The following is a 26,554-nucleotide window of genomic DNA, read 5'->3' as shown; positions in this document are numbered from 1 at the left end:
TCTATTTATTTACTACAAAAAGTTACTGGGGGCCTCTGCGGTTCACTATGCACTCCTTGCCAAATCATAAATTCAACAAGATATAGCATATTGATATAGCATATAGTGGTAAACCCATAGTCAATACACATCCCACACCTGGTCCCACTGCGTTGCGATCTAGGGGGCTGCTTTAGAGTTGGGTGGTGGGTCAGTGTTTGGTTGAGCCATGTGCTTGCTACTTACCTGTCTGTCCGAGCCGACCGCAGTCCATAACAGCGCAGCATAGCAGAAGGCTTAGGGTCAGTGCCAGGGATAGGTCCCTGGGGCAGATTTATAGGGGAGTTAATTGTAATATATATACGTGACCTTCAGGGACATGTATGGCAAAGTTCCCAGGCGAGGTTCATGGTCTATTAACACGTTCGCTGTCCGGGTGAGATTACCGGGCTGGCGGCAGAGGATTAACACATGAAAACCCTTATCTAGTGAGTCAACTGTCAAGAATGCGTCTCTCGCCAAGTTTTTGTGTAACTGTCTGTTTCTGTAGAGAGGATGAACAGAAGATGGATACGAAGATAGCGTCTGCTCAGTTATAGGCCAACCCTTTTTCCACGAATGTGCTGACCCAGGCCAAATCTTGCTTGACCTAGAACTAAAGTCTTGTGTAATTAGTTAGATGCTCGATTATGTTCTGGGCTGAGAAGAGATCGGAACCGGAACGAGGAGCTCCACCCTCTCTCTTTGCAAGTTACGGGCAAGTCTATAGGCCAAATTGCCCCTCCCCTTCCGAAATTCAAAAGATATTAACACCTGTGAAATAGTGAATGGTCCAAAGAACCGGAACTAATGTTGCTGGTTATCTCACGACTAATGCTGCTGGTTATTTCACGACTAATGCTGCTGGTTATTTCACAACTAATGCTGCTGGTTATTTCACGACCAATGCTGCTGGTTATCTCACGACTAATGCTGCTGGTTATTTCACGGCTAATGCTGCTGGTTATTTCACGACTAATGCTGCTGGTTATCTCAAGACTAATGCTGCTGGTTATCTCACGACTAATGCTGCTGGTTATCTCACGACTAATGCTGTTGGTTATCTCACGACTAATGCTGCTGGTTATCTCACGACTAATGCTGCTGGTTATCTCACGACTAATGCTGCTGGTTATCTCACGACTAATGCTGCTGGTTATCTCACGACCAATGCTGCTGGTTATCTCACGATTAATGCTGCTGGTTATCTCACGACTAATGCTGCTGGCTGGTTATCTCACAACTAATGCTGCTGGTTATCTCACGTCTAATGCTGCTGGTTATCTCACGACTAATGCTGCTGGTTATCTCACGACTAATGCTGCTGGTTATCTCACGACTAATGCTGCTGGTTATCTCAAGACTAACGCTGCTGGTTATCTCACGACTAATGCTGCTGGTTATTTCACGACTAATGCTGCTGGTTATCTCACGACTAATGCTGCTGGTTATCTCACGACTAATGCTGCTGGTTATCTCGCGACTAATGCTGCTGGTTATCTCACGACTAATGCTGCTGGTTATCTCACGCATGCTGTTGTATCATGACAGATCTGTGTTACCATTTATGTTTACATAGTCTGTCTACGAGAAATTAACTTGAACCGCACTGTGCTGGCTCAGATTTCTTCTGTCTCTTCCAGTACGGTTCCAGCAACTCTAGTGAATGTGAAACGAGGCCACCTTTGTTTGACTCAGTAGTGTGACAAGGGTTTTATTCTCCCTGCCATTTGGTGGATTATTAGCCTGGCCCCAGATCTGTATTAAACCAACACCTCTCACTATTGTTGTGTAGCCTACATATGCAACAGACAAGAATTTGCTAAAGCACATACAGATCTGGGACCAGGCTAGTGGTTTATCTTACATGCCTCAGTCTGTCTACCCCGAGGTAGTCAGCTTACCCTCTCCTCTCCAGCTTCTGACCTCTGATTAACAGAGTTGACTATCCGGGCCGGCCAGCTCCTGTATTGTTTGGTTTGTAGATGAGGCGATACCAGGTATATACAATAAATTATGAGATTCATCAAAGGGACTTGGGTCCCACATCAGTCCATCCAGTCTCCATGTGCAGGAGTACACCAAACGTCCATCTCTATCCCAGCACATAGCCTCCACAAGTCCCAAACTAGTTTGGAGTTTTGAGAGTATAGAGAATAGTAGCTTTGAGAGTATATAGAACAGTAGCTTTAACAGTATAGCTACTGCCATCTGGGGATATGGAGTGTGAAGTGGGATTTTGTAGTAATGCTTACCCAATGCTTTCAGATATACACAAATACCTAGAGGCGATAAGGGTTGTTTCAAACCCCCCACTTTGGTGTTGCAAGCACTAACCCTAACCCAAGCACCATGCTCCAAGCCAATGAGTCATGGTAACCACTCTCTATAAGTCTCTGTGTATCTCTACTGACAAAGACAAAGTGGCTGTTTGTGTATCTATATAGGGGACCGATGAGAGTGTTTTGTCCCTGCTGTTGTTGTCACGGCCCCAGAGTTTGAGGAACATTCACCAGCAATTTGTTGGTTCAAACACAAACATCATCATTAGTAACTGTCACAAACCCCTGGACCTGATACAACTTCAATAAGTGGCCAACTTCCTCTAAGCGCCAAACTGCAAGTATAAGTGTAAATATAACAGTTGAACAACCCCTAGTCTAGTGTTAGGAGATGGGCTCTCTCTCGCTGTGTGGGGGAAAGGGAACATTGATGTGGGTCATAACGTCAAAGCTGCTTTTCATCCAAACACCAAATATAGCGAAATGGTAAGGACGTATAATGTAGGTACTCTCAGCTTGTCTTACATGTATGTTCACTGCCTAGGGCAGGGCTGCCCAACCCTCTTCCTGGAGATCTACCATCCTGTGGGTTTTCAGTCCAACCCTAATTTAACACTCCTGATTCTACTTATTAGCTGCTCAACAAGACCTTAACTAGCTGAATCAGATATGCTAAATTAGGGTTGGACTGAAAACCTACAGGACAGTAGATCTCCAGGAAGAGGGTTGGGCATCCCTGGTCTAGGGTAAACCATAGGGCCTAGGCCACATCCCCAAAACATACAAATCAGTCTTGAATCTGTTTTTTAGATTTATTTGTTCACAAAGTACAACAAAAATTCAAACACAAACGCATTAGATTTACATTCAAGAACCAATTTATTGTGAGCTATCTAACTCATATGGTAGTAAGTTCAAATAGGACTTCTGTCTTCAGCATTTCATCTTGTTATTCTGGACTATCCCAAATATAATCCAACAGTATGGAATTAAAATAGTGTACAGTAATTACACCCAGATAGTGCACAGTATAGCCAGGTAGGAGTGTTGATGGCTCTGACACATAAATTGAATGAAAGTAGCAAACCAATTATAAGTGCTGTTCAAGCACAGTGCACAAATATCACATTATGCAAACAGGGCGGGATTACCGAACGGGCACGTGACAAAATGTGTAGAATTGCATTATAAAACTGCACATGTTGAAATGCAGAAAGTTAGCTGTATTCTCCTCCCAAAATATTGATTTTTTGGGGCCCCGAGGCCCAAAATGCATTAGTCCGGCCCTGGATGCAATGCACTACCAGCAACCAATAAACAGTCAGCTCTTGCTGCCATCTTTACTCATAATTGGGTTTACGTATGATAAAATACATAAAATAGTTGAAGGAATTAGCAAATGAATGAGCAGGTTCTGAAACCACTGTGTGCCGAAACATTGGTTCATCAATACAATACATATCTGGGAGTATTGTGAGAAATAGCTTTTAATTTCATCAAGCCGCTTAAATCCAATCTGTCTGTTGAGCCAGTGAGGTACAAAAGGCCCTTTGTGCTATTCATGATCAAATATCGAGTCCTGCCACAATATATACTGTAGGCTATTGACTAGTCTTAGATCACGGTTCAGAGTATTTGCTGTTGAGGCTACGGTGAAACCACACAGTGATTCAAACAAAGCGGCCTGTTGTGATTGGCTGATTACACCTGAGCAATACGAGTTGACTACATCTCATAGAGGACCTGGAAACGCAGCGTTCAGTTATGTGATTGGCTGTGAGTGATGCCATGACTACCCATGCCGTAACCGGTTATAATCCCACTTACATGTTTATGCTACGTTTGAGGGGGCGCAGGTTGCCAGTGATATAGCGTGGAGGTGGCATGCTGTGGCAACAACTGGCAAAACACTGCAGGCGTTGTATACACTAGAGACAGAGTGAAGCAGTAAATCAAGGATCTGTTTTTAGAAGGTCTCACAAACTTAAACTCTGCCCCATAGGATGACTATGTACCATAAAGGCTATGCTTTGTTTCAACCCATCTGAACTGGCATGACACACATACCTTATTCCAGAGCCATGTATTTAGATTTTTTTAAATGATATTGGTTCTAATTCTAGACATTGTTACATAGCATTATAGACATATTTCCCATGTAATGTAAATGGCCGCTAACATGGCTGCCATGTATTGTTGTCTCATGTAAATGCATCATAAAGCAGAAACCACAATGTCCCAACTCTCTAAATACATGGCTCTACCTTATTCTAGTGAACATTAATGTGTCTGTTCAGACATGCGATCGTGGAAAACAGGCCTTCTAGTATGCTTTTCTATAGATATCCATCTGTCTCCTGCTGCACCAGCTAACAGACAATACATTTGGCAAGATAGCAACACTAGAACCAGGGTGGCAAAATTTCAGGAACTTTCAATAAATTCCATGTTTTTCTTTCCATGAAATCTGGAATTCTACAACCAGGATCTCAGGAAAATCAGGGAATTTATCAAAAGTTCCTGGAATTTTGCAACCCTAACTAGAACAGAGGGATACTACTTCCATGAACTGTAGTGTTAGCCTTCACAATAATGAAACATGACCTAATAATACATTTATTGTTTCCGCACTTAATTCAGAAGTGTATGAGAGATTGACGTAATTTAGAGGTGGGACTTGGAAGTAAAATGTAGGTTGAAATACTTTCTATTTACCGTTCTGTGTAACTCAACATAACTTCAAGTTCCTATAATAATAATAAACGAATAACTGCGTGAATATCTGGTAAATGTTTACTTTAAAAACCTGGCTTCTTAGCAGTTGCATCTCTGAGTTGCGTCTGGATGTTGATACAAGACTTGGCCAACATAATCAGTACCAAAACAACAAGTGTGTGTGCACGCTGAAGACAGGAGAGCAAACATTTCTGTCTGTAGTTTTGGAGTGTTGGTGTCTGAGGGGTGTGTATGTGTACGTGTGTGAGATGGGGTCAGATTCGAGTCAGCTGATGCCAGAAACTGGATGGCATGAAGCTCTCCATCTTGTCTGCGAAGAAACCCAGGGGTGTGAAGAGGGTGCTGAAGAACTGAGGAACAAAACAAAGTCATTTCAATACACCACATTCAATAACCTACAACCCATCCAGAGATGGGGATATATACGGTTCTATACGCAAAAAATATGATTCTGAGATAATTGGCTGATTCCGAACCCCAATTGGTTTAAATGGTGTCAGCAATTTTTATGTTGTATTCTTTTGAATTTAACAACATGAATTGGGGGTATTTAGAGCACTATATAGTTGGGCTCCCGAATGGCGCAGCAGTCTAAGGCACTGCATCTCAGTGCAAGAGGCATCACTACAGTCCCTGGTTTGAATCCAGGCTGCATCACATCCAGCCGTGATTGGGAGTCCCATAGGGCGGCGCACAATTGGCCCAGCGACGTCCGGATTTGGCCGGGGTAGGCCATCGTTGTGAGGGGTAGGCCATCATTGTGAGGGGTAGGCCGTCATTGTGAGGGGTAGGCCATCATTGTGAGGGGTAGGCCGTCATTGTGAGGGGTAGGCCGTCATTGTGAGGGGTAGGCCATCATTGTAAATAACAATTTGTTCTTAACTGACTTGCCTAGTTAAATAAAGGTTACACATAGGGAGGATAAATTAAAGGCTGAATACCAGCAGAAGCATGGCGACTTGTATTGAGGGCAGGGGGCACGTTAGAATGTACCCTTCATCTAAGGCTGAATACCAGCAGAAGCATGGCGACTTGTATTGAGGACAGGGGACACGTTAGAATGTACCCTTCATCTAAGGCTGAATACCAGCAGAAGCATGGCGACTTGTATTGAGGGCAGGGGGCACGTTAGAATGTACCCTTCATCTAAGGCTGAATACCAGCAGAAGCATGGCGACTTGTATTGAGGGCAGGGGGCACGTTAGAATGTACCCTTCATCTAAGGCTGAATACCAGCAGAAGCATGGCGACTTGTATTGAGGACAGGGGGCACGTTAGAATGTACCCTTCATCTAAGGCTGAATACCAGCAGAAGCATGGCGACTTGTATTGAGGACAGGGGGCACGTTAGAATGTACCCTTCATCTAAGGCTGAATAGAAGCATGGCGACTTGTATTGAGGGCAGGGGACACGTTAGAATGTACCCTTCATCTAAGGCTGAATACCAGCAGAAGCATGGCGACTTGTATTGAGGACAGGGGACACGTTAGAATGTACCCTTCATCTAAGGCTGAATACCAGCAGAAGCATGGCGACTTGTATTGAGGACAGGGGACACGTTAGAATGTACCCTTCATCTAAGGCTGAATACCAGCAGAAGCATGGCGACTTGTATTGAGGACAGGGGGCACGTTAGAATGTACCCTTCATCTAAGGCTGAATACCAGAGCTTGCATCACTACTACTACTAGGGAACCCAGGTGTAATTCTATAAAATGCTCTCCCAAAACAAGTAAGCAAGTAGAGATAGGAGAACCATAACCCTTACTGAGGCCTCTCCCTCTCCAGCATAACCAATAGAAATCATCCACGATCACACATCTGAAATATGTTCAACCCCAATAGTTCAATCCACCATAAACAACACTTTGTGTTTATGAAGCAATACATTCGCGAGGTGAACAGATGGTTTTGACAGGATGTGGGAAGCAGCATTGTTCTAGTATGTGGAACTATGGCCAAGCATGCCATGTAATGGGTCTCTCTTCCCCAGTTCTAACCCTCACTTAATAGATACACAAACTAGGGCTGGGTGGTATCCAGATGTTCATATCATTCTTGTACCATACTGGGGTATAGGTGCCTGAGCAGTGGAACAGCTGGATCCACACTTTCAAAATAGGGTTGCAAACGTATGTTTTTGCACCCTCACTTTTTTACCAGAAAATGATCATGATGTGTTGGGTAATGTCATTTCCAATGATTAGTAATATTTTAAAGTAGTCTGTATTAAAATAGATACGTCCATTTTATATATGACACTGTATAATATTTAACAGATTGCATTTTGGGCTCCCAAGTAGCGCAGCGGTCCACTTGGCCCAGCGTTGTCCAGGTTTGGCCGGGCTAGGCAGTCATTGTAAATAAGAATTTATTCTTGACTGACTTGCCTTGTTAAATAATGGTTAAATAATTTTTTAAAATTATAATAATACAATTTGAACCCATTCCCCGTTGCCTCAAGATGAACGGTATTGACCAATAGAAAGACTTCACTCCTGCGTGCTCTGTGATGTTCCGTAAAGTCACAAAGCACTAGTTGCACCGCTGGTGTTCAATATGACCTGCTAAATATTTATTTACATCTATTGTTGTTGCGCTGTGGTTTCATTTGTATTGTTGTTTCATGTCAGAGTGTTTGGTCCAATGGTGTTGTTACATATCATTTTCATTTTATCATTTCCTGGGTGAGCCCCATATGCCAGCGCACTGTGGCCGCTTCAGAGTTACAATGTAGCTTAGTCTGTATGCACCTACGCCCAAATGAGAAAGCACAGGATATTTGTATCACAATAAAACAGCTCTGCTTGGTTTGGTAACTAATTTCGACCAAATAAGCAATTTCAACCCTCTTCTCATCAAATATGTACGGTGCTGTTCAATGTAAACATGTTCATGGAGATGGAGCTTCAAACGATGGCACCAAGCAAAGTCCATGTCGGAGTTGAAGCGGGACACTAGTGTGCTTGCTGAGACTACACTTTTGTTTTTCCTCATACTTTTCATGGTTATTCTGTTTATATTCTCCTCACAGTGGTTGTTGTTCAAAAAGACCACTATTAAACAGAATTACAATTTTAAAAATCATTGATAGTAGTTGCAGGCTACAGATTTGTTCAAACGTAAAACCGTTTAAATTTCACTCATCTTAAAAAAGACAAGATTCTAAAGGTAGGCTACAGTAGAAATATTTTTGTTCTCATAATTCAGATTCAGTGTTTAATAGTCACATGTACAGGATTGCAGGTGTGATTGCAGGGTACAGTAAACATCTTAGTCCTACATGTTGGAGCTCGGACACTAAGTAAAAATAAAACAATGAAAATGGTAATACATAAAACAACAGAAATAGCACTATATACATTATAACTGTAGCAATGATGAATGAAATCAGTAATGAATCAAAAAGGCATGGTTCTAAAAACCAAAACGCAATTACATTACTTTGTTTCTATTCATCAAATTAGGCCAACACAATAACAAAATATGCAGGCTGTAAATGAGTAGCTTGTGAAAAAATATTTTTGTATTTTAATGGCCTCTATCTCAAACTGCTCAAATATGACCCAAATATGACCCATATTACAGGAGCTACATTTTATTCTTTCTATTGTATTCGGTGACTCAATTTATTTATTTATAATAAACTTCCCAGTCCAAATTGGTTGTTGATCATTGTTAGACAACCATTTGCAGGTCTTGCCATAGATTTTCAAGCAGATTTAAGTCAAAACTGTAACTCGGCCACTCAGGAACATTCACTGTCTTCTTGGTAAGCAACTCCAGCGTAGATTTGGCTTTGTGTTTTAGGTTATTGTCCTACTGAAAGGTGAATTCATCTCCCAGAGTCTGGTGGAAAGCATACTGACCCAGGTTTTCCTCTAGTATTTTGTGCTTAGCTCCATTCTGTTTCTTTTTTATCATGAAAAACTCCCCAGTTCTTAACGATTACAAGCATACCCATAACGTGATGCAACCACCACTATGCTTGAAAATATGGAGTGGGACTGAGTAATGTTTTGTATTGGATTGGCCCCAAACATAACACTTTAATTCAAGACAAAAAGTCAATTGCTTTGCCAATTTCTTTTGCTGTATTACTTTAGTGCCTTGTTGCAAACAGGATGCATGTTCTGGAATATTTGCATTCCTTCTTTTCACTCAATTATGTCAATTATGTTAGTATTGTGGAGTAGCTACAATGTTGATCCATCCTCAGTTCTCATATAACAGCCATTAAACTCTGTAGCTGTTTTAAAGTCACCATCATCGCAAAATCCCTGAGCAGTTTCCTTCCTCTCCAGCAACTGAGTTAGGAAGGAAGCCTGTATCCTTGTTGTGACTGGGTGTATTGATACACCATCCAAAGTGTAATTGATAACTTAATGCTCAAAGGGCTATTCAAGGTCTGCTCTTTTTTTAATCTACCAATTGGTGCCCTTCTTTGTGAGTCATTTGTTAAACCTCCCTTGTCTTTGTGGTTGAATCTGTGTTTGAAATTCACTGATCGACTGAAGTAGTCATTCAAAAAGCATGTTAAACACTATTATTGCACACAGTGAGTCCATGCAACTTGTGACTTGTTAAGCCCATACTCCTGAACTTGTTTTGTAGTTGCCATAAGAAAAGGGTTGAATACTTATTGACTAAAAGACATTTCAGCTTTTAATTTATAAATTTGTCAAACAAAAAACAAACAAACAAAAAATAATTCCACTTTGCATTAAGGTGTATTGTCAGAAAATATCTCAATATAATTCATTTTAAACTCAGGCTGTAAAACAACTAAATGTGAAAAAAGTCAAGTGGTAAGAATTGTAAAAAAAAAATGCAAATGTATAAAACTTCAAATTAAGAAATACCTTATTTACATAAAAGTATTCAGACCCTTTGCTAAGAGATTGATATTGAGCTCAGGTGCATCCTGTTTCCATTGATCATCCTTGAGATGTTTCTACAACTTGATTGAAGTCCAGCTGTGGTAAATTCAATTGATTGGACATGATTTGGAAAGGCACGCACCTGTCTATATAAAAAACAAAACAAGCCATGAGGCCGAAGGAATTTTACGTAGAGCTGCAAGACAGGATTGTGTTGAAGCACAGATGTGGGGAAGGGTACCGAAACATTTCTGCAGCATTGAAGGTCCCCAAGAACACAGTGTCCTCCATCACTATTAAACTGAAGAATTTTGGAACCACCAAGACTCTTCCTAGAGCGGCCAAACTGAGCAATCGGGGGAGAAGGGCCTTAATCAGGGAGGAGACCAACCCGATGGTCACTCTGACAGAGCTCCAGAGTTGCTCTGTGGAGATGAGAGAACTATCAAGAAGGACAACCATCTCTGTAGCACTCCACCACTCAGGCCTTTATGGTACAGTGGCCAGACGGAAGCCACTCCTCATTAAAAGGCACATGACAGCCCACTTGGAGCCCACATGACAGCCCACTTGGAAACAAGATTCTCTGGTCTGATGAAACCAAGATTTAACTATTTGGGGAAACCTGGCACCATCCCTACGGTGAAGCATGGTAGTGGCAGCATCATGCTGTGGGGGATGTTTTTCAGCGGCAGGGGGACTAGTCAGGATAGAGGGAAAGATGAACAGAACAAAGTACAGAGAGATCCTTAATGAAAACCTGCTCCAGAGCTCTCAGGACCTGGGGCAAAAGGTTCACCTTCCAACAGGACAATGACACGAAGCACACAGCCAAGACAACGCACGAGTGGCTCCGCCAGAGCCAGGACTTGAACATGATCAAACATCTCTGGAGAGACCTGAAAATAGCTGTGCAGCAACGCTCCTCTTCCAACCTGACAGATCTTGAGATAATCTGCATAGAAAAATGGGACAAACTCCCCAAATACAGCGATACATAATTATTTTCTACCATAATTTGCAAATAAATTCATAAAAAATCCTACAATGTGATTTTCTGGATTTTTTCTTCCCATTTTGTCTGTCATAGTTGAAGTGTACCTATGATGAAAATTACAGGCCTCTCTCATCTTTTTAAGTGGGAGAACTTGCACAATTGGTGGCTGACTAAATACTTTTTTGCCCCACTGTACATATACATTTAAAAAGATATATACATTTTCTATTTATTTCCAGAACATTAACCATGTGTGTTCTCTTGTTTTGTACTGTTCTGTAGTTTCCACCCAATGATTCGTGACAAACTGCAAAACCTGTTCGGATTTAACTATAACTTTTGTATGACTGACGCCTTTAGTGAGAGGTCTACTGCTTTAATATTGAATCATTTCTGCCCTCTGAATTCATATTCATTATATAAATAGGCCCATGATTGAGTTATCAAGACCAGACCCCATGCAATGTCATTCAGGGATATTTATTCCCATAGTAATTCGTTATGGATCCATTAATATATTTAAAGTCCCTAAACTCAGCAAGAGTCTATTATCCTGCTGATAGTTGAAATAAACATCTGCATTTTGAAAACGTTTTTTATCATTATTTTATTAACAAAAGCATTAAGATGTTGATGAAGAAATAGTGTACAGTATATGCTTTACCCGACATTTTGCAGTTGCATGATGTTTGGAGTTAGAAATGTAAAACTTTAAGAGTACTTACTACATTGCAAGTTAGGGGGATTTTATTTCCACACCTAGCCCGAGCTATCCTTTTGTAAAGGTTGAAGAGTCTACTGTCCTGCTAAGAGCCCATCATGGAAACCTTGTTTGCACCCATAAGTTTTAGGCCTGTAGTACGTTATAATAAACCATGCCTTCTGGGAATGTTTAAAAGTCCAGAAGATATGGGTGGAGTAAGAATTTTGGCTGTCAGAAGTACTAAAATCAACTAATGTCAGCCTTTAAATGCTTTATTATCCAAATGTTTAAAGTGCGTGTGGGCGACGGAGAGCAGGCATTTGACTGTTTTTAATATTAGGGCTTTCAGGAGGAGTGGAAAACTGCATGTCAATTCATAAACCATATGCCATGTAATCGATACATTGAAAATACCTATATGGCACTGCTGTCCATTTTTTGGTCCTTAAATGAAACTGGTATATATTTTTTATTTATCACAATTTTCTTTAACCAATTTTTGTCTTTAATGCAGGGCCGACAGACAAGTTCCTTACTTTTTTTTGCAACCAACTTTCTATGGCTTGTTTAAAAAATAACAATAATTTGGAGATGATTTTGTTTCAAGTGAGCAACTGTAATCTGAATAAAGGTAAAAAGGACATTCTTGAACATGGGGTGAGACATTCTTACGAATTTGTTATTTTGTTATTTATTTCTGTTTTTAGAGGGAGAGAAACCAAAAGCCCACCGTTGCTATTTTTCGAAAATCGTCAGTCCACATGTCAAGTGAAATAACCCCATTGTATTTACCCAAGTTCTGTCTTAACTCCAGCACCACCGACAGTTTTGTTGTTGTTGACTGATGCAGGACTCTAGTGCCAGGAGACTATCAGACCGATAACACCTCCATTAATTGCCACAGTTTAGACTACCGATAGATCAGCGTTCTAACTCCCCCTTGTGATAGTGTGGCAGAATGCCACCATTTACCACTAACGGTCACGGCATAAGCTCATAAAAACTGTAGGGCAGCAGTCTCTAAGGTGCAGAGCAGAGTACCGAGTGGTAGCCAACTAGTAACAGTGACTAAGTTCAGGGCAAGGTACTGGGCAGAGGCCGGGTAGTGGTGACTATTTAACAGTCTGATGGCCTGAGATAGACTGAAAAACAGCTCTCTCTGTCCCAGCTTTGATGCACCTGTACGGTCTCCTCCTTCTAGATGGTAGTGGGGTGAACAGGACGTGGCCAAAGTGGCAGAGGTCCTTGATGATCTTCTTGGCCTTCCTGTGACACAAGGAGCTGTATATGACCTGGAAGGAAGGCAATGCGCCCCTGGTGATGCGTTGGGCTGACCGCACCACTCCCTCCAGGAGAACCCTGTGGTTGCGGATGGTGAAATTAACGTACCAGGCGGTGATACAGCCCAACAGGATCCTCTCAAAGGTGCATCTGTAGAAGTGTATGAGGGTCTTAGGGGCCAAGGTTGAAGAGGCGCTGTTAAGCCTTCTTCACCACTGTCTGTGTGGATGGACCATTTTAGGTTGTCAGTGGTGGGCACGCAGAGGAACTTAAAGATTTTTACCCTTTCCACTGCGGCTCCATTATTGTGGATGGGCGTGTGCTCTCTCTGCTGTCTCCTGAAATCCAAGATCAGGTATTTTGTTTTGTTGACGTTATTTTCCTGGCACCACTCCACCAGGGCCCTCACATCCTCCCTGTAGGCTGTCTCGTCATTGTTGGTAATCAGGCCTACCACTGTTGTGTCGTCAGCAAACTTGATGATTGAGTTGGAGATGTGCGTGGACACGCAGTCATGGGTGAAAAGGGAGTACAGGAGGGGGCTGAGCATGCACTCGTGTAGGGCCCCTTGTGTTGAGGATGAATGTGGCAGAGGTGTTGTTGCCTACCTTCACCAACTGGGGTTGGCCCATAAGGAAGTCCAGGATCCAGTTGCACAGGGCGGGGTTCAGACCCAGGGCCCTGATGAGCTTGAAGGGCACTATGGTGTTGTAGGCTGAGCATTCTTATTTTTTTGTGTGTATTTTACCCCCCTTTTTCTCCCTAATTTCATGATATCCAATTATGATCTTGTCTCATCACTACATCTCCCCAACAGGCTCGGCAGAAGCGAAGGTCGAGTCATGCATCCCCCGAAACATGAGCCAACCTAACCGTGCTTCTTAACACTCGCCCGCTTAACCTGGAAGCCAGCCGCAACAATGTGTCGGAGAAAACACTGTTCAACTGACGACTGAAATCAGCCAGCAAGCACCTGGCCCGCCACAAGGAGTCGCTAGAGCGCGATGAGCCAAGTAAAGCCCCCCCTGGCCAAACCCTCCCCTAACCCGGACGCAACCCTATGGGACTCCTGGTCACGGCCGGTTGTGACACAGCCTGGGATCGAACCTTAACTAGCCTCTCAAAGCACTTCATGATGACAGGAGTAAGTGCTATAAGGCGATGGTAACTGAACTAAATGACTGTCGCTTATCTTGGGTACAGGAACAATGTTAGACATCTTGAAGCAAGTGGGGACAACAGACTGGGATCGTGAAAGATTGAATAGGTCCGTAAACACTCCAGCCAGTTGGTCTGCATATGCTCTGAGGACACGGCTTGGGAAGGCAGCCTTACGAGGGTTAACATGCATAAATGTCATACTCATGTCGGCCATGGAGAACAAGAACACAGTCCTTGTGAGTGGCGGTGGCCCACGTTGGCAGCTCTGAGTTTTCCTTGAAGCGGGCGAAGGTGGTGTTTAGCTTGTCCCATTATAATCTGTGATTGTCTGAAGTCCCCGCCTCATATGCCTCGTGTCCAAGCCTTTGAATTGCGACTCCACTTTGTCCCGGTTGTTGCGCCTCGGATTGCCTTATGGAGGGAATAGCTGGTCTGTTTGTACACTTCCATGTTCCGAGTCACCTTGCAGTGGTGCAGTCCTTACCACTAGTACTTCCTGTTTAAGTTTCTGGCTATAGGAGGTGTCATGACATTGGCCTCTTTGGGTATAGCAAGCCCATCCCCCTCTCCCTGCCTCCTTCAACTAGGCTGCTGTGGTCAGAGGTCGTAAATTCCTGAGAAGACCTCATGGACAAACAGTTATAGAGAGTAGATTTTCATGGAGAACAAAGGAAATCCTTCCACCTCACAAAACTTGAGGTACGAACAAATTTCATGTTCCGGAGAAAGTATAAAAGATCGGTGAGGAATCCAGCTACGAACTGGTCCGTTTGTCACAACTTGGGAAGCTCATGGGAGACGGTGTGGCCACATTACCATAACGCTGTTTATATAATAGCCCCAGATATAAGGTTTACATCTAATTGCTGTATAAGATGAATGAGTGAGTATGATACTGTTTACACAATTTTACAATGTGAATTTGGACTGTTTAATGAAGGAAAACTCAAAAAGGGAATTGGATTTGAACTAAATCAGAGGACCGCCCCTGAGCCCAGTTAGGGTCAGACATCCTGGGACAGCCCTTTTGAGAACAAATGAGAACAAGTCTTTGATATTAATTACTCGTCTGCAGCTAGGAATTCGGTATCAGTGAACGCGAAGAACGACAACCTCCAAAACATCCATCCTATAACGAATGTCACTTTGAACTATCCCCTCTAACCAAGACAGAGAGAGAGAGGAAGAGAGACTGACAATTCTACGAAAGACAAACTTTTCACCAGCGATCAAGACGACACACTGAGCGTAAATATATATATATTGATTGCAATTGTTCCCGAATGAGTGAGTGTTTCATGTGTAAAGGATTAGCATTTCAATTGTTATAGTAATCATTAACTGTAGTGACTTCTTAGTCGACCCCCACTCCCCCTTTTGTCTAACAAGCCGCCATGCCGGTTTAGCCCACTAGGGCACATTCTCCTATCATTTCATGTAACCACATTTACTGTGTTTGTTTGTTTGTTTATTTAGGCATTTCTGTGAATTACTTAGTTAGTAATAAATAAATGATTTAAGGCAATTGATGTATGGATGACTCATAGTGAAGACTGGGTTCGTGCCGATAACTAAGAATTTACGACGTTTGGAATGAGACTAACGTGAGGTAAAGTAAATAATTAATTAATTCGAAGACTCATTGATCAGATAAAATATCTGAAAAGTGATATTAGGAAATGATAACTTTGTAATCTGAATATTTTTCCTTGGTGCCCCGACTTCCTAGTTAATTAGTTACGTTATTAATCAGTTGATCGCGTAATAACTAATTACAGAGAATCTTTGATAAAAAACTATCAGTCTTCAGTTAATGATAGTAAAGACATAGCAAAATGGAGGTGTGATCTGATTTGCTGAAGGAAGGGGGGGGGGGGGGGCAATGCCTTATAGCCATCCAGGAAGGGGGAGTAGCAATGGTCAAGAGTGCTCGATGAGCGAGTAGCACAGGAGATGTGTTGATAAACCTTTTCCTCTTATTTCCTTTATTAAAGTCCCCAGCTACTATAAATGTGGCCTCAGGATATGCAGTTTCCACAAAGTCCAATCTAGTTCCATGGGGGGGATATGCACGACCGTGACGATAACAGAGATAACAGAATAAAATTCTCCCGGGAGGTAATGTGCTCGGCATTTGATGGTGAAATATTCCAGATCGGGAGAACAAAAGGATTTGTGTTCCTGTACGTTACCACAATCACACCATGAGTTATTTCCTCATTGCAATTTTTTATCCTGGCCACATTCTTAACAGTTTGGCCTATCAATCGATCACTGTGGATGGGATTGTCAGGGGAGGAGCCGGATATTTTTGAGTGTCACAGAGTTGGTAGAATTTCACACCCATCAATTCATTATTGGGGGGGGTGGGGGGGGATTTTCAGGGGAGTAGATTAGTAATCTAGTCATTAAAACCATTTTTCAATATTATTTATTGTGGAAACCCCCCCCAAAAGAAAGAGTTATGTTCTCTTAAGCAACAGTGTAGAATTGGTATACGGGGTGGCAGGGTAGCCTAGTGGTTAAAGCATTGGACTTGTAACCGGAAGGTTGCAAGTTCAAACCCCCGAGCTGACAAGGTCTGTCGTTCTACCCCTGAACAGGCAGTTAACCCACTGTTCCTAGGCTGTCATTGAAAATAAGAATTTGTTCTTAACTGACTTGCCTGGTTAAATAAAATAAAAAAGTTTTACCGGCAGCGCATACAAGGGCCGCTGTTTATTTCCAAAAAATTTTACAGATTTTTTTTACTCGCAAAGCAAATTTAAGCAGTAAAGATCTTCATCCAGGAGGGGATGGATTGTCTCTACTGTGACCAAGAATCTGGATTTTGCAAGAGAGTCACTTAGCTAGCAAGTTAGCAAAGCAAATGCATATCTAGAGCCCTGAGCTGGAGATAACTATCTTAGATTTGCCAAATAATTTAAGGTAGGGTGTAGCACACACCCCCCCCCAGCTTTAAGGTGCCCCAAACGGTATTGAAAATCATACCGTTGGTATTTCAAAATGTATATGGTATACTGCCCAAGCCTAACATATACACACTCCTTAATGAAGTAGAGGAAATTGTGCAAAACACAGTCTCAACCTACAGCGACAACACCATACAATATGATAACATAGGCTAGACTTTATGCCTAGTACAACAATTGGAATGTATAATGTCTATACTTCATGTTAACATGGTTTTTCACATTCAGGTAGACAACATTATAGACTGCAAAGTACTGACTGCAAATTTTCATCTTGAGTGTGGTCTTCACACATTCCTTGCTGAAGTGTATTTTGGCAAACTATTTGCTTGCGTTTATAAAAACAAGCCTTTTGGTAAACATTTCAATAGTCACAGGTCTACAGACACGTCAGCCCAGACTCAAACAGAACAGGGTGTCATGACCAAATGCATAGCTGGAGCCCTGAGTTGGAGAAAATTTATTTTGCACACCTAAGATAGTTAATTAAGCAAGGGCATAGCACGCACCCCTCAAGCTTTAGGGTGCCCCAAATGGTATTGAAAATCATACTGTCTGTCGGTATTTCAAAATACCCTGGTATGCAGTACATACACGGTATACCGCCCAAGCCTACATACTCAATCCTTAATGAAGTAGAGGACTGTAATGAGGAAATTGTGCAAAATACAGCAAAGACACCACACAATATGATAACATAGGCTACTCTTCATGCCTAGTACAACAACTGGAATGTATAATGTCTATACTTCACATAACATATTAACCCAATTGACCATGGTTTTAAGATATCAGCGTAATTGATCATGGTTTTAACATATCAACTTAATTGATCATGGTTTTAAGATATCAGCACAATTGATTATGGGTTTTAAGATATCAGCCCAATTGATCATTGTTTTTCACATTCAGGTAAGCGACATTATACAAGACTGCAAAGTTGTGACTACGTTTTCATCTGGAGTGTGGTCTTCATACATTCCTTGTTGAAGTGTATTTTGGCCAACTATTTGCTTGTGTTTATAAAAACATGTCTCTTGGTAAACATTTCAATAATCAGAAATCTACAGACACGTCCACCCAGACCCAAACAGAACAGTGTGCAGTGACGAGCAGTCAGATTCAAAGTGTTTAAAGACACTCCATCAGATAAGATTTACAAGGAAACAACTTTCTCTTTCGTCATAACACTCAATCACCTACAGTGCCCTGCAAAAAAACGTTTTTCCTATTTTGTTGCATTACAACCTGTAATTTAAATTGATTTTTATTTCATGTAATGGACATACACAATATAGCTGAATTTGGTGAAGTGAAATGTAAAAAAATTACTTGTTTCAAAAACATTCTATGAAATAAAAAACAGAAAAGTGGTGCATGCATATGTATTCACCCCCTTTGCTATGAAGCCCCTAAATAAGATATGGTGCAACCAATTACCTTCAGAAGTCACATAATTAGTTAAATAAAGTCCACCTGTGTGCGATATAAGTGTCACATGATCTGTCACATGATCTCAGTATCAGCAACACCACTAAGCGAGGGGCACCACCAAGCAATCAGCACCATGAAGACAAAGGAGCTCTCCAAACAGGTCAGGGACAAAGTTGTGGAGAAGTACAGATCAGGGTTGGGTTATAAAAAAATACCAAACTTTGAACATCCCACAGAGCACCATTAAATCCATTCTTAAAAAATTTAAAGAATATGGCACCACAACAAACCTGCCAAGATAGGGCCACCCACCAAAACTCACAGACCAGGCAAGGAGGGCATTAATCAGTGAGGCAACAAAGATAACCCTGAAGGAGCTGCAAAGCTCCACAGTGGAGATTGGAGTATCTGTCCATAGAACCACTTTAAACCGTACACTCCACAGAGCTTGGCTTTATGGAAGAGTGGCCAGAAAAATTCCATTGCTTAAAGAAAAAAAATAAGCAAACACATTTGGTGTTCACCAAAAGGCATGTGGGAGATTCCCCAAACATATGGAAGAAGGTACACTCTGGTCAGATGAGACTAAAATGTAGCTTTTGGCCATCAAGGAAAACGCTATGTCTGGTGCAAACCCAACACCTCTCATCACCCTGAGAACACCATTCACACAGTGAAGCATGGTGGTGGCAGCATCATGCTGTGGGGATGATTTTCATCGACAGGGACTGGAAAACTGGTCAGAATTGAAAGAATGATGGATGGTGCTAAATACAGGGAAATTCTTGAGGGGAACCTTTTTCGGTCTTCCAGAGATTTGAGACTGAGACGAAGGTTCACCTTCCAGCAGGACAATGACTCCAAGCATACTGCTAAAGCAACACTGGAGTGGTTTAAGGGGAAACATTTAAATGTCTTGGAATGGCCTAGTCAAAGCCCAGACCCCAATCCAATTAAGAATCTGTGGTATGACTTAAAGATTGCTGTACACCAGGGGACCCCATCCAACTTGAAGGAGCTGGAGCAGTTTTGCCTTGAAGAATGGGCAAAAATCCCAGTGGCTAGATGTGCCAAGCTTAGAGAGACATACCCCAAGAGACTTGCAGCTATAATTGCTGCAAAAGATGGCTCTACAAAGTATTAACTTGGGGGGGGGGGATAGTTACGCATGCTCAAGTTCTCTGTTTTTGTCTTATTTCTTGTTCGTTTCACAATTTAAAAAAATTGCATCTTCAAAGTGGTAGGCATATTGTGTAAATCAAATGATACAAATCCCCCAAAAATCTATTTTTAATTCCAGGTTGTAAGGCAACATAATAGGGAAAATGCCAAGGGGGGTGAACACTGTACGTCTGAAAACTGAAAACATCATCCATCCTCCATAAGATGGAGAGAGTTACAAAGCACACATTGAATTAGGCGAGTCTCTACTGACCAACTGCCACCAATGATAGGTAGCCTATTTTTTGACGGTATGATGGTATTTTATGTTTTTTTAATAATAAAAGTTCTAAACTTGCTTTGTGAGTAGTGCGTGACCCTAGGGTGGTAACACATACATTCTAAGTGATTTCAAATGGGTCTTTCTCCACTCTGATTGTTTAATACTGCTCGGGGCGGCAGTGTAGCCTAGTGGTTAGAGCATTGGACTAGTAACCGAAAGGTTGCAAGTTCAAATCCCTGAGCTGACAAGGTACAAAATCTGTCGTTCTGCCCTTGAACAGGCAGTTAACCCACTGTTCCTAGGCCGTCATTGAAAATAAGAATTTGTTCTTAACTGACTTGCCTAGTAAAAAAATAAATATTCAATTTCCTGCATTTCCATACATTTTTGCTTTTCCTGCACTTATTTGAGGTAATTTTCACACTGCCATGTAGGGCTGCACGATATGGGGGAAAAAACTAGGCCTTATTTTTAACCAACAATTGCAATTTGACTTGCGATTTAGGTCAAAACACTTGGGTGAACTGTAGGAATCATGGAAATAGAATAATCATTCTAATTCTATAGTTAGAATATAATAGTGGGCACTTTGTATACAGTGTTGTTTGACATGACAATGAATGAAAATGCCAGGCAGGAGTTATTGTGACAGGGTAAGAACCAATGTGATGGTCAGTGTTTCATCTGGGACACTATAATCTTTGGCTGTATTAGCTAGCTGCGTTTGCTCTGACTCAGTACATTTATTAGCTAGCTAGCCAGCTAACTAACGATTAGAATTAGCGGCTAACACGATTTAGCTTAGCTTAGCTAAGAAAAGAGAAACTAGATGTTTGCAGATGTAAGAAACGAAGTGTAATTATATAACGCTTGTGGATTTATATTAAGCAAATGTCATCAAAATTGTTGCATGTGCTTCATTGACGATGCAGGCTGAACGCAAGTTTCTGGTGGTCAAGCAACAACAAATGCGCTCCTTGAGTGATAGGGGGCGGGGCGAAGTATGTGAGGAAAGCGGCATGGAGAGAAGGAAAGATGGGGGATGACCAAAAATGTTTAAATATTTTTTTTATTTAACCTTTATTTAACTAGGCAAGTCAGTTAAGTACTTTAATTTTTTTTACAATGACGGCCTACCCTGTCCAAACCCTCCCCTAACCCAGACGATGCTGGGCCAATTGTGCGCTGCCCTATGGGACTCCTTATCACAGCCGGTTGTGATTCAGCCTGGAATCGAACCAGGGTCTGTAGTGATGCCTCTAGCACTGAGATGCAGTGCCTTAGGGCTCCCGAGTGGCGCAGCGGTCTAAGTTGTAGCAGTGTAAACAATAAAAATGGACATTACACACGGAATATCACATTTAACAAACCAAACATTCAAATAGCTATAGAAGGTAAAGTAAAAACCCAAACCGGTCCATGCATCAATACCGGTATATAGTAAAATACGGTATACCGCCCAGTCCTAGATGAGGACAGCTATGGCTAACATGTAGTGTGACTAAGAGTAGATTACAGCTGTCATGTAGTGGGAATAGGAGTGAATAAGAGGAAGCCAGGGGGCGGTTAACCTCAGAGAATGGTGGGGGCCTGGCCGTTTCATGTAGTGCCTCTCTCTATCTGGCCCTTACACAAACCAGGCTCTCCACCGGGCTGTAAAAACCAGGCTCTCCGCTGTGATGTAAAAACCAGGCTCTCCACTATCTAGAGGTAGCCTTTCCCATAACAAAAGTCTGAGCATGAGACAGTCTCTGAGGGCTTGCTTTTACCCAGGCTAATAGCCCTGCTGTGTAAGGTGAGAGCTAATAAACAGGGCCACTGTAAACAGAGGATTAGCCTAGAGAGTGTGAGAGAGGGCCTAGCCAAACAAGCTAAAAACAGAAATGCAGAGTCTGCCACACGTGTCTTATGAAAACATAAGAAATGGGACTAAATCACATACATTAAAACATGTTGGTCTCATGTTTCATGAGCTGAAGAAAAATATCCCAGAAATGTTCCATACCCACAAAAAACATATTTCTCTTTTTTTTGTGCACAAATTTGTTTACATACCTGTTAGTGAGCATTTCTCTTTTGCCAAGACAATCCATCCACCTGACAGGTGTGGTATATCAAGTGCACCTTGTGCTGGGGACAATAAAAGGCCACTAAAATGTGCAGTTTTGCCCCACAACATAATGCCACAGATGTCTCAAGCTGAGGGAGCGCAATTTGCATGTTGACTGGAATGGAATGTCCACCAGAGATGTTGCCAGAGAATTTAATGTTCTTCATTTCTCTACCATAAGCCGCCCTCACAACCGCAGACCACGTGTAACCACGCCAGCCCAGGACCTCCACTCTGACTTCTTCACCTGCGGGTTCATCTGAGACCAGTTATCCGGACAGCTGATGAGGATAATTTCTGCCTGTAATATAGCCCTTTTGTGGGGCTAAAACTCATTCTGATTGGCATGGCCTGGCTCCCCAGTGGGTGGACTTTGCCGTCCCGGGCCCACCCATGGCTGCGCCCCTGCCCAGTCATGTGAAATCCATAGATTAGGGCCTAATGAATGTATTTAAATTGACTGATTTCTTTATATGAACTGTAACTCAGTAAAATCATTGAAATTGTTGCATTTATATTTTTGTTCAGTGTATTTCCTGCAACCATAGTCATGAATTTTGTAAAGTTCTGCCTACAGCCTAGTATGAAATGTAGTCGTAATGCTGAGCATTGGCACGCACTAACTACGCTCTTAATTAAGCTCTTGATGGTTGCTAGGCAGCACCCGTTACTACTATCCTCCTGACAGTTCTAAACTTTGCGAGGCATGTCACCTCACCCATCTCTTCACATAGTCCACCAGAGGCACTGTTTTCTTAACCACAACTGGATGGATCCATAAAGAATTACTGGGGGAATAAATATCACTGGTTGACGTAAATATTGGAATAAAGTAGGCGAAGTGGAAGGAATGAAGAAGGCAAGTGGAAGACAAATTGTTGCGTATTGAATCTCCCATGTTATAATACATTTGAAACAATAGCCTGCCAGTGTGTTCACTATTTCAGCACCATTTCCTGCTGCTTTTAGACAAGCGTGGAGAGTCATCTTGATAAATCAATCGATGTCAGATTTGTATTTTTACTGAATCTCTGTTTGGATATAGGTTAGGCTACAATTAGGCTGTGGATATGTCGAGTTGGCTCATTCATTAGCACTGATCAGAACATTTTGTCAGCATGTTATGTAGTTTAACAAGTGGCCACTTAGTAGCCTAGGCCTACAGGCGACCAAAAGCCTGTATTTGTCTTAATCAATGGGATTTTTATTCTCATTGATTCTCCATCTGTATATTTGGTTAATTTTCTGGCTGGCAAACAATTGGAGGTGGTAGTTCATCTATTTGTTTACTCATCTATCGCTGATCAGAACCATTTAGCATGCAATAATGTAGTCTTAATCAAGTGGAGGCCTATTATTATGCTCCATCTCATAAAGGCAACTCCAAAAGCCCGTAGAGGTTGTGGAATACAAACATGACTCAAATGCTTTTGAAAATATAGATTGCTATTATTTTCTATCGGTATCATGATATTCTCAATGTAAGACCCTACGCCTGCTCCCTAACAAAGTGAATGCGAGGGTAGGAAACAGATGAAACGTGGATAAAAAGCATGGGCTTGTTTCAAAATATCACTTTTTTATATGACAGCGGTACCAAATGTTGCCGTGACACAAAAGTTGTGTGGGAAAAATATGACTTGTATTTGATTCTGTTATATTTCCTTATATTCTTAACCCATTATAACATATGTGTTTTGACTGTGATCAGGGTAGCCTAAGTGTGTGTCGTCTGTTTAATGTTTAATGAACAAAATCACTATTGATTTCCTGTGCAGCCATGTCGAGTTGGCTGCCTATAGGCTGCACAGACCAGTAACATCATTTAACAAAAAATGTGCCATTCTATTCTTTTGAAAATATATTTTAGTCTAATAATGTTTCTTAAAACCTGCCTAAAACACATTAATAAATGGATTTCTTTGTAATGGTGTATATTCAATGGATTTATTCAAATATATGTCCACCCACATTGGCACACTCCTAAACTTGCCGGCACAAACAAGGTACATATAAAAGGCTTGTCCCGGAAAGAATGTGATCAAAATGGGACTGTATGAATTTGTCTCTAAAAAACATTGCCAGATTTTTATTATTTTGGCAACATACCGTTAAGTCTGTCTGTCAAGGGTATAGAGTTTATGTTGCATTGTGTTATCAGCTGCTTACACTCTTTCGGCCACCATATATGGCCATAACGTCAAGGAAAAGGGGCTTGGTGAATTCGTCTATGGGGGCAATTAGACTGCAGTTTTCTTTGCTTTTGATGTTTTAGGCATTGTGCCCTAAGAAATTGAGCCTGGGCTGGCCTGGGAACAGCCCTTTGAAAATGACTGAGTGGAGGTGTTAGCCTGTTGTCGTAGTGACAGGCACTCTATCATCCTGAAGCTGACCCTCCTGACAGGGTGCGGCTCTGTGGAATACTGGCATCATCAAAGCAAGCTACATCCTCAGGTCTGATATACTATCCAAGTATAGTGCTGTTGAAAAGAGGTGTCGTTTGGCTGTTCTGTTTCAGTCTTTCCCACGAGACTTGGAACTGGCAATGCAAGACTAGCCAGTTAAGACTGTTACTATCCTAGAACTGAACTAGTACCCCCGAGTGGCCCTCCTAGCTGTTTGTTCTTGGATGGTCTTCAAGTCCTGCTATCCAATACAGTGAACTGAACTACCTGGCTGGGACAGAGCTTAGATGGAGATGCTGCTTCTGTGCTGTGACATTCATGGAATTTTGGAGGACAGTTATTTGTCAGTCAAATGACCGCAGGTCACCGTTATAATTGTCAGTTTGTTATTTAATACGCACATTCTTCCCCCCACCTCCGCTCTTGACTGCAGGGAGGGGACGTTGCCTAGGAAACCAAAGACTTGACAACACCTTGCTTGCTTCAGCAAGGAGCAACACATTTTCATCACGTTGTAAAGTGTCCATGTTACCGAGGAAATGGACTCAACCGCACAAATTTCCGGCCATCCCGTCGTCAGTCAGATGCTCGTTCCAGTTTATTTTTTTCATACCGGTTATGACGGTTATTTCATTTTCATTATGGTCTTCATCCATAACTGTCGGATACACAATTATACGGTAATTGTGCCATCCCTATTCTGCGCCAAGTCATACAGTACTCTTGAAATCTACAAAAGGATATGGTTAGGCCTCATTTCATTCTCAAACCTTGGAAACAAAACAGACCCATGAAATAAGATATTAAATCATACACGATTTTGGCTGGATTGCTTAACTGCTGTGCACAACAAGTTGTTGGAGAGCAGCAGTTGAGGTGTAGGGAGTGAATGTGCAGTGAAACAAACCGGCGCCTCGACCACCAGACCCAGGCATCCCATGAGCCTTGTTGTTGACAGAGACGAGAGGCAGCGACTACACCAGAGGTCAACCGGGTCAGAGTACATAATAACATGCATACAACCAACGGTGTTTTGCTGGATTGCTGATGCTATGTGTATTTGGTAATGAGAGGCACTGAAGCCATGCATACACATCTCATGCATACACATCTCAATAATTGAATTGTTCCCATTAAAACTCTAACTTCTAATTTAAACAGATCCAGGCCAATATCAAACAATTATTCTAGGATCAGTGGAAGAGAAGTGCAGGACTTACTGCTTTGACAAAGACACCCATGAGCTCAGGGAACTGGTGTGTGAGCATGGCCAGCATGGCAGTGAAGGAGCAAAGGCCCGCTGTGAAGAGGATGAAGAAGGGAAGCTCTTTCTTCGGGTACACAGACACCTCATGGAAGGCTGCAGAAGAGAAGGAGAATGAGAGAGGTGGGGTGGGGGTAGAGAGGCACATATCATGAGTGGACAGCAGAATTGACCATTGCATTGAGTATACTGTATAGTAGTGACTTGTCCTACTTACTCGGCAGCAGTTCCCGATCTGCTGTTTCTGTGCACCCAGGGTAGGGGTAAAACAGGTGACCCTTCTCTAGAGGGTAGGGAATTATCCGAAAAGCTGCAGGAGAGAAATGCAGAAAAAAAACAGTGCATAATCCTTTAACTAAATCAACCACTTAACCCACTAATTCATCAATCAATCAATGTCCTACACCTAGTACGTACTGCCTTCCCAGGTGCAGTGCAGCAGGTTTAAGGCTCCCTCGGCCCTCTTCCAATGCTGCAGGTGAAAAAAGGCGTAGGCCACCGCCTCGCTGTCCCCCCTCTTCAGGATATGTTCTGGAGGCAGGATCAGACTCTTCATCTCTAATAAATACTAGACAGAGGGAGACAGGATCAGACTATTCATCTCTAATAAATACTACAGTCAAAGGGGAGACAGAATCAGACTCTTCATCTCTAATAAATACTACAGTCAGAGGGAGACAGGATCAGACTATTCATCTCTAATAAATACTACAGTCAGAGGGAGACAGGATCAGACTATTCATCTCTAATAAATACTAGACAGAGGGAGACAGGATCAGACTCTTCATCTCTAATAAATACTACAGTCAAAGGGGAGACAGAATCAGACTCTTCATCTCTAATAAATACTACAGTCAGAGGGAGAC

At 42.0% G+C, this 26,554-nt stretch overlaps 1 protein-coding gene across 1 annotated transcript in view; it reads right to left on the bottom strand.

Annotated features, from left to right (window-relative positions):
• Nucleotides 1-3,098: 3,098 nt before the first annotated feature.
• The window catches only part of LOC109899056 (suppressor of tumorigenicity 7 protein-like), a 34,489-nt gene continuing 11,033 nt past the window's right edge, over nt 3,099-26,554 (bottom strand). Inside the window, exons 12-15 of the mRNA XM_020494111.2 lie at nt 26,106-26,256; nt 25,906-25,998; nt 25,645-25,784; nt 3,099-5,386 (exon numbers count right to left, since the gene is read on the bottom strand). Of these exons, the coding sequence (XP_020349700.1) occupies nt 5,291-5,386; nt 25,645-25,784; nt 25,906-25,998; nt 26,106-26,256 (480 nt within the window). The 3' untranslated portion in view covers nt 3,099-5,290. The remainder of the gene's footprint in view (nt 5,387-25,644; nt 25,785-25,905; nt 25,999-26,105; nt 26,257-26,554) is intronic.

The sequence above is a fragment of the Oncorhynchus kisutch genome, linkage group LG1 (genome assembly GCF_002021735.2).
Source record: "Oncorhynchus kisutch isolate 150728-3 linkage group LG1, Okis_V2, whole genome shotgun sequence".
NCBI lineage: Eukaryota > Metazoa > Chordata > Actinopteri > Salmoniformes > Salmonidae > Oncorhynchus > Oncorhynchus kisutch.
The sequence above is the reverse complement of the archived record's forward strand: the minus strand, read 5'-3'. Positions and strand labels throughout refer to the sequence as shown.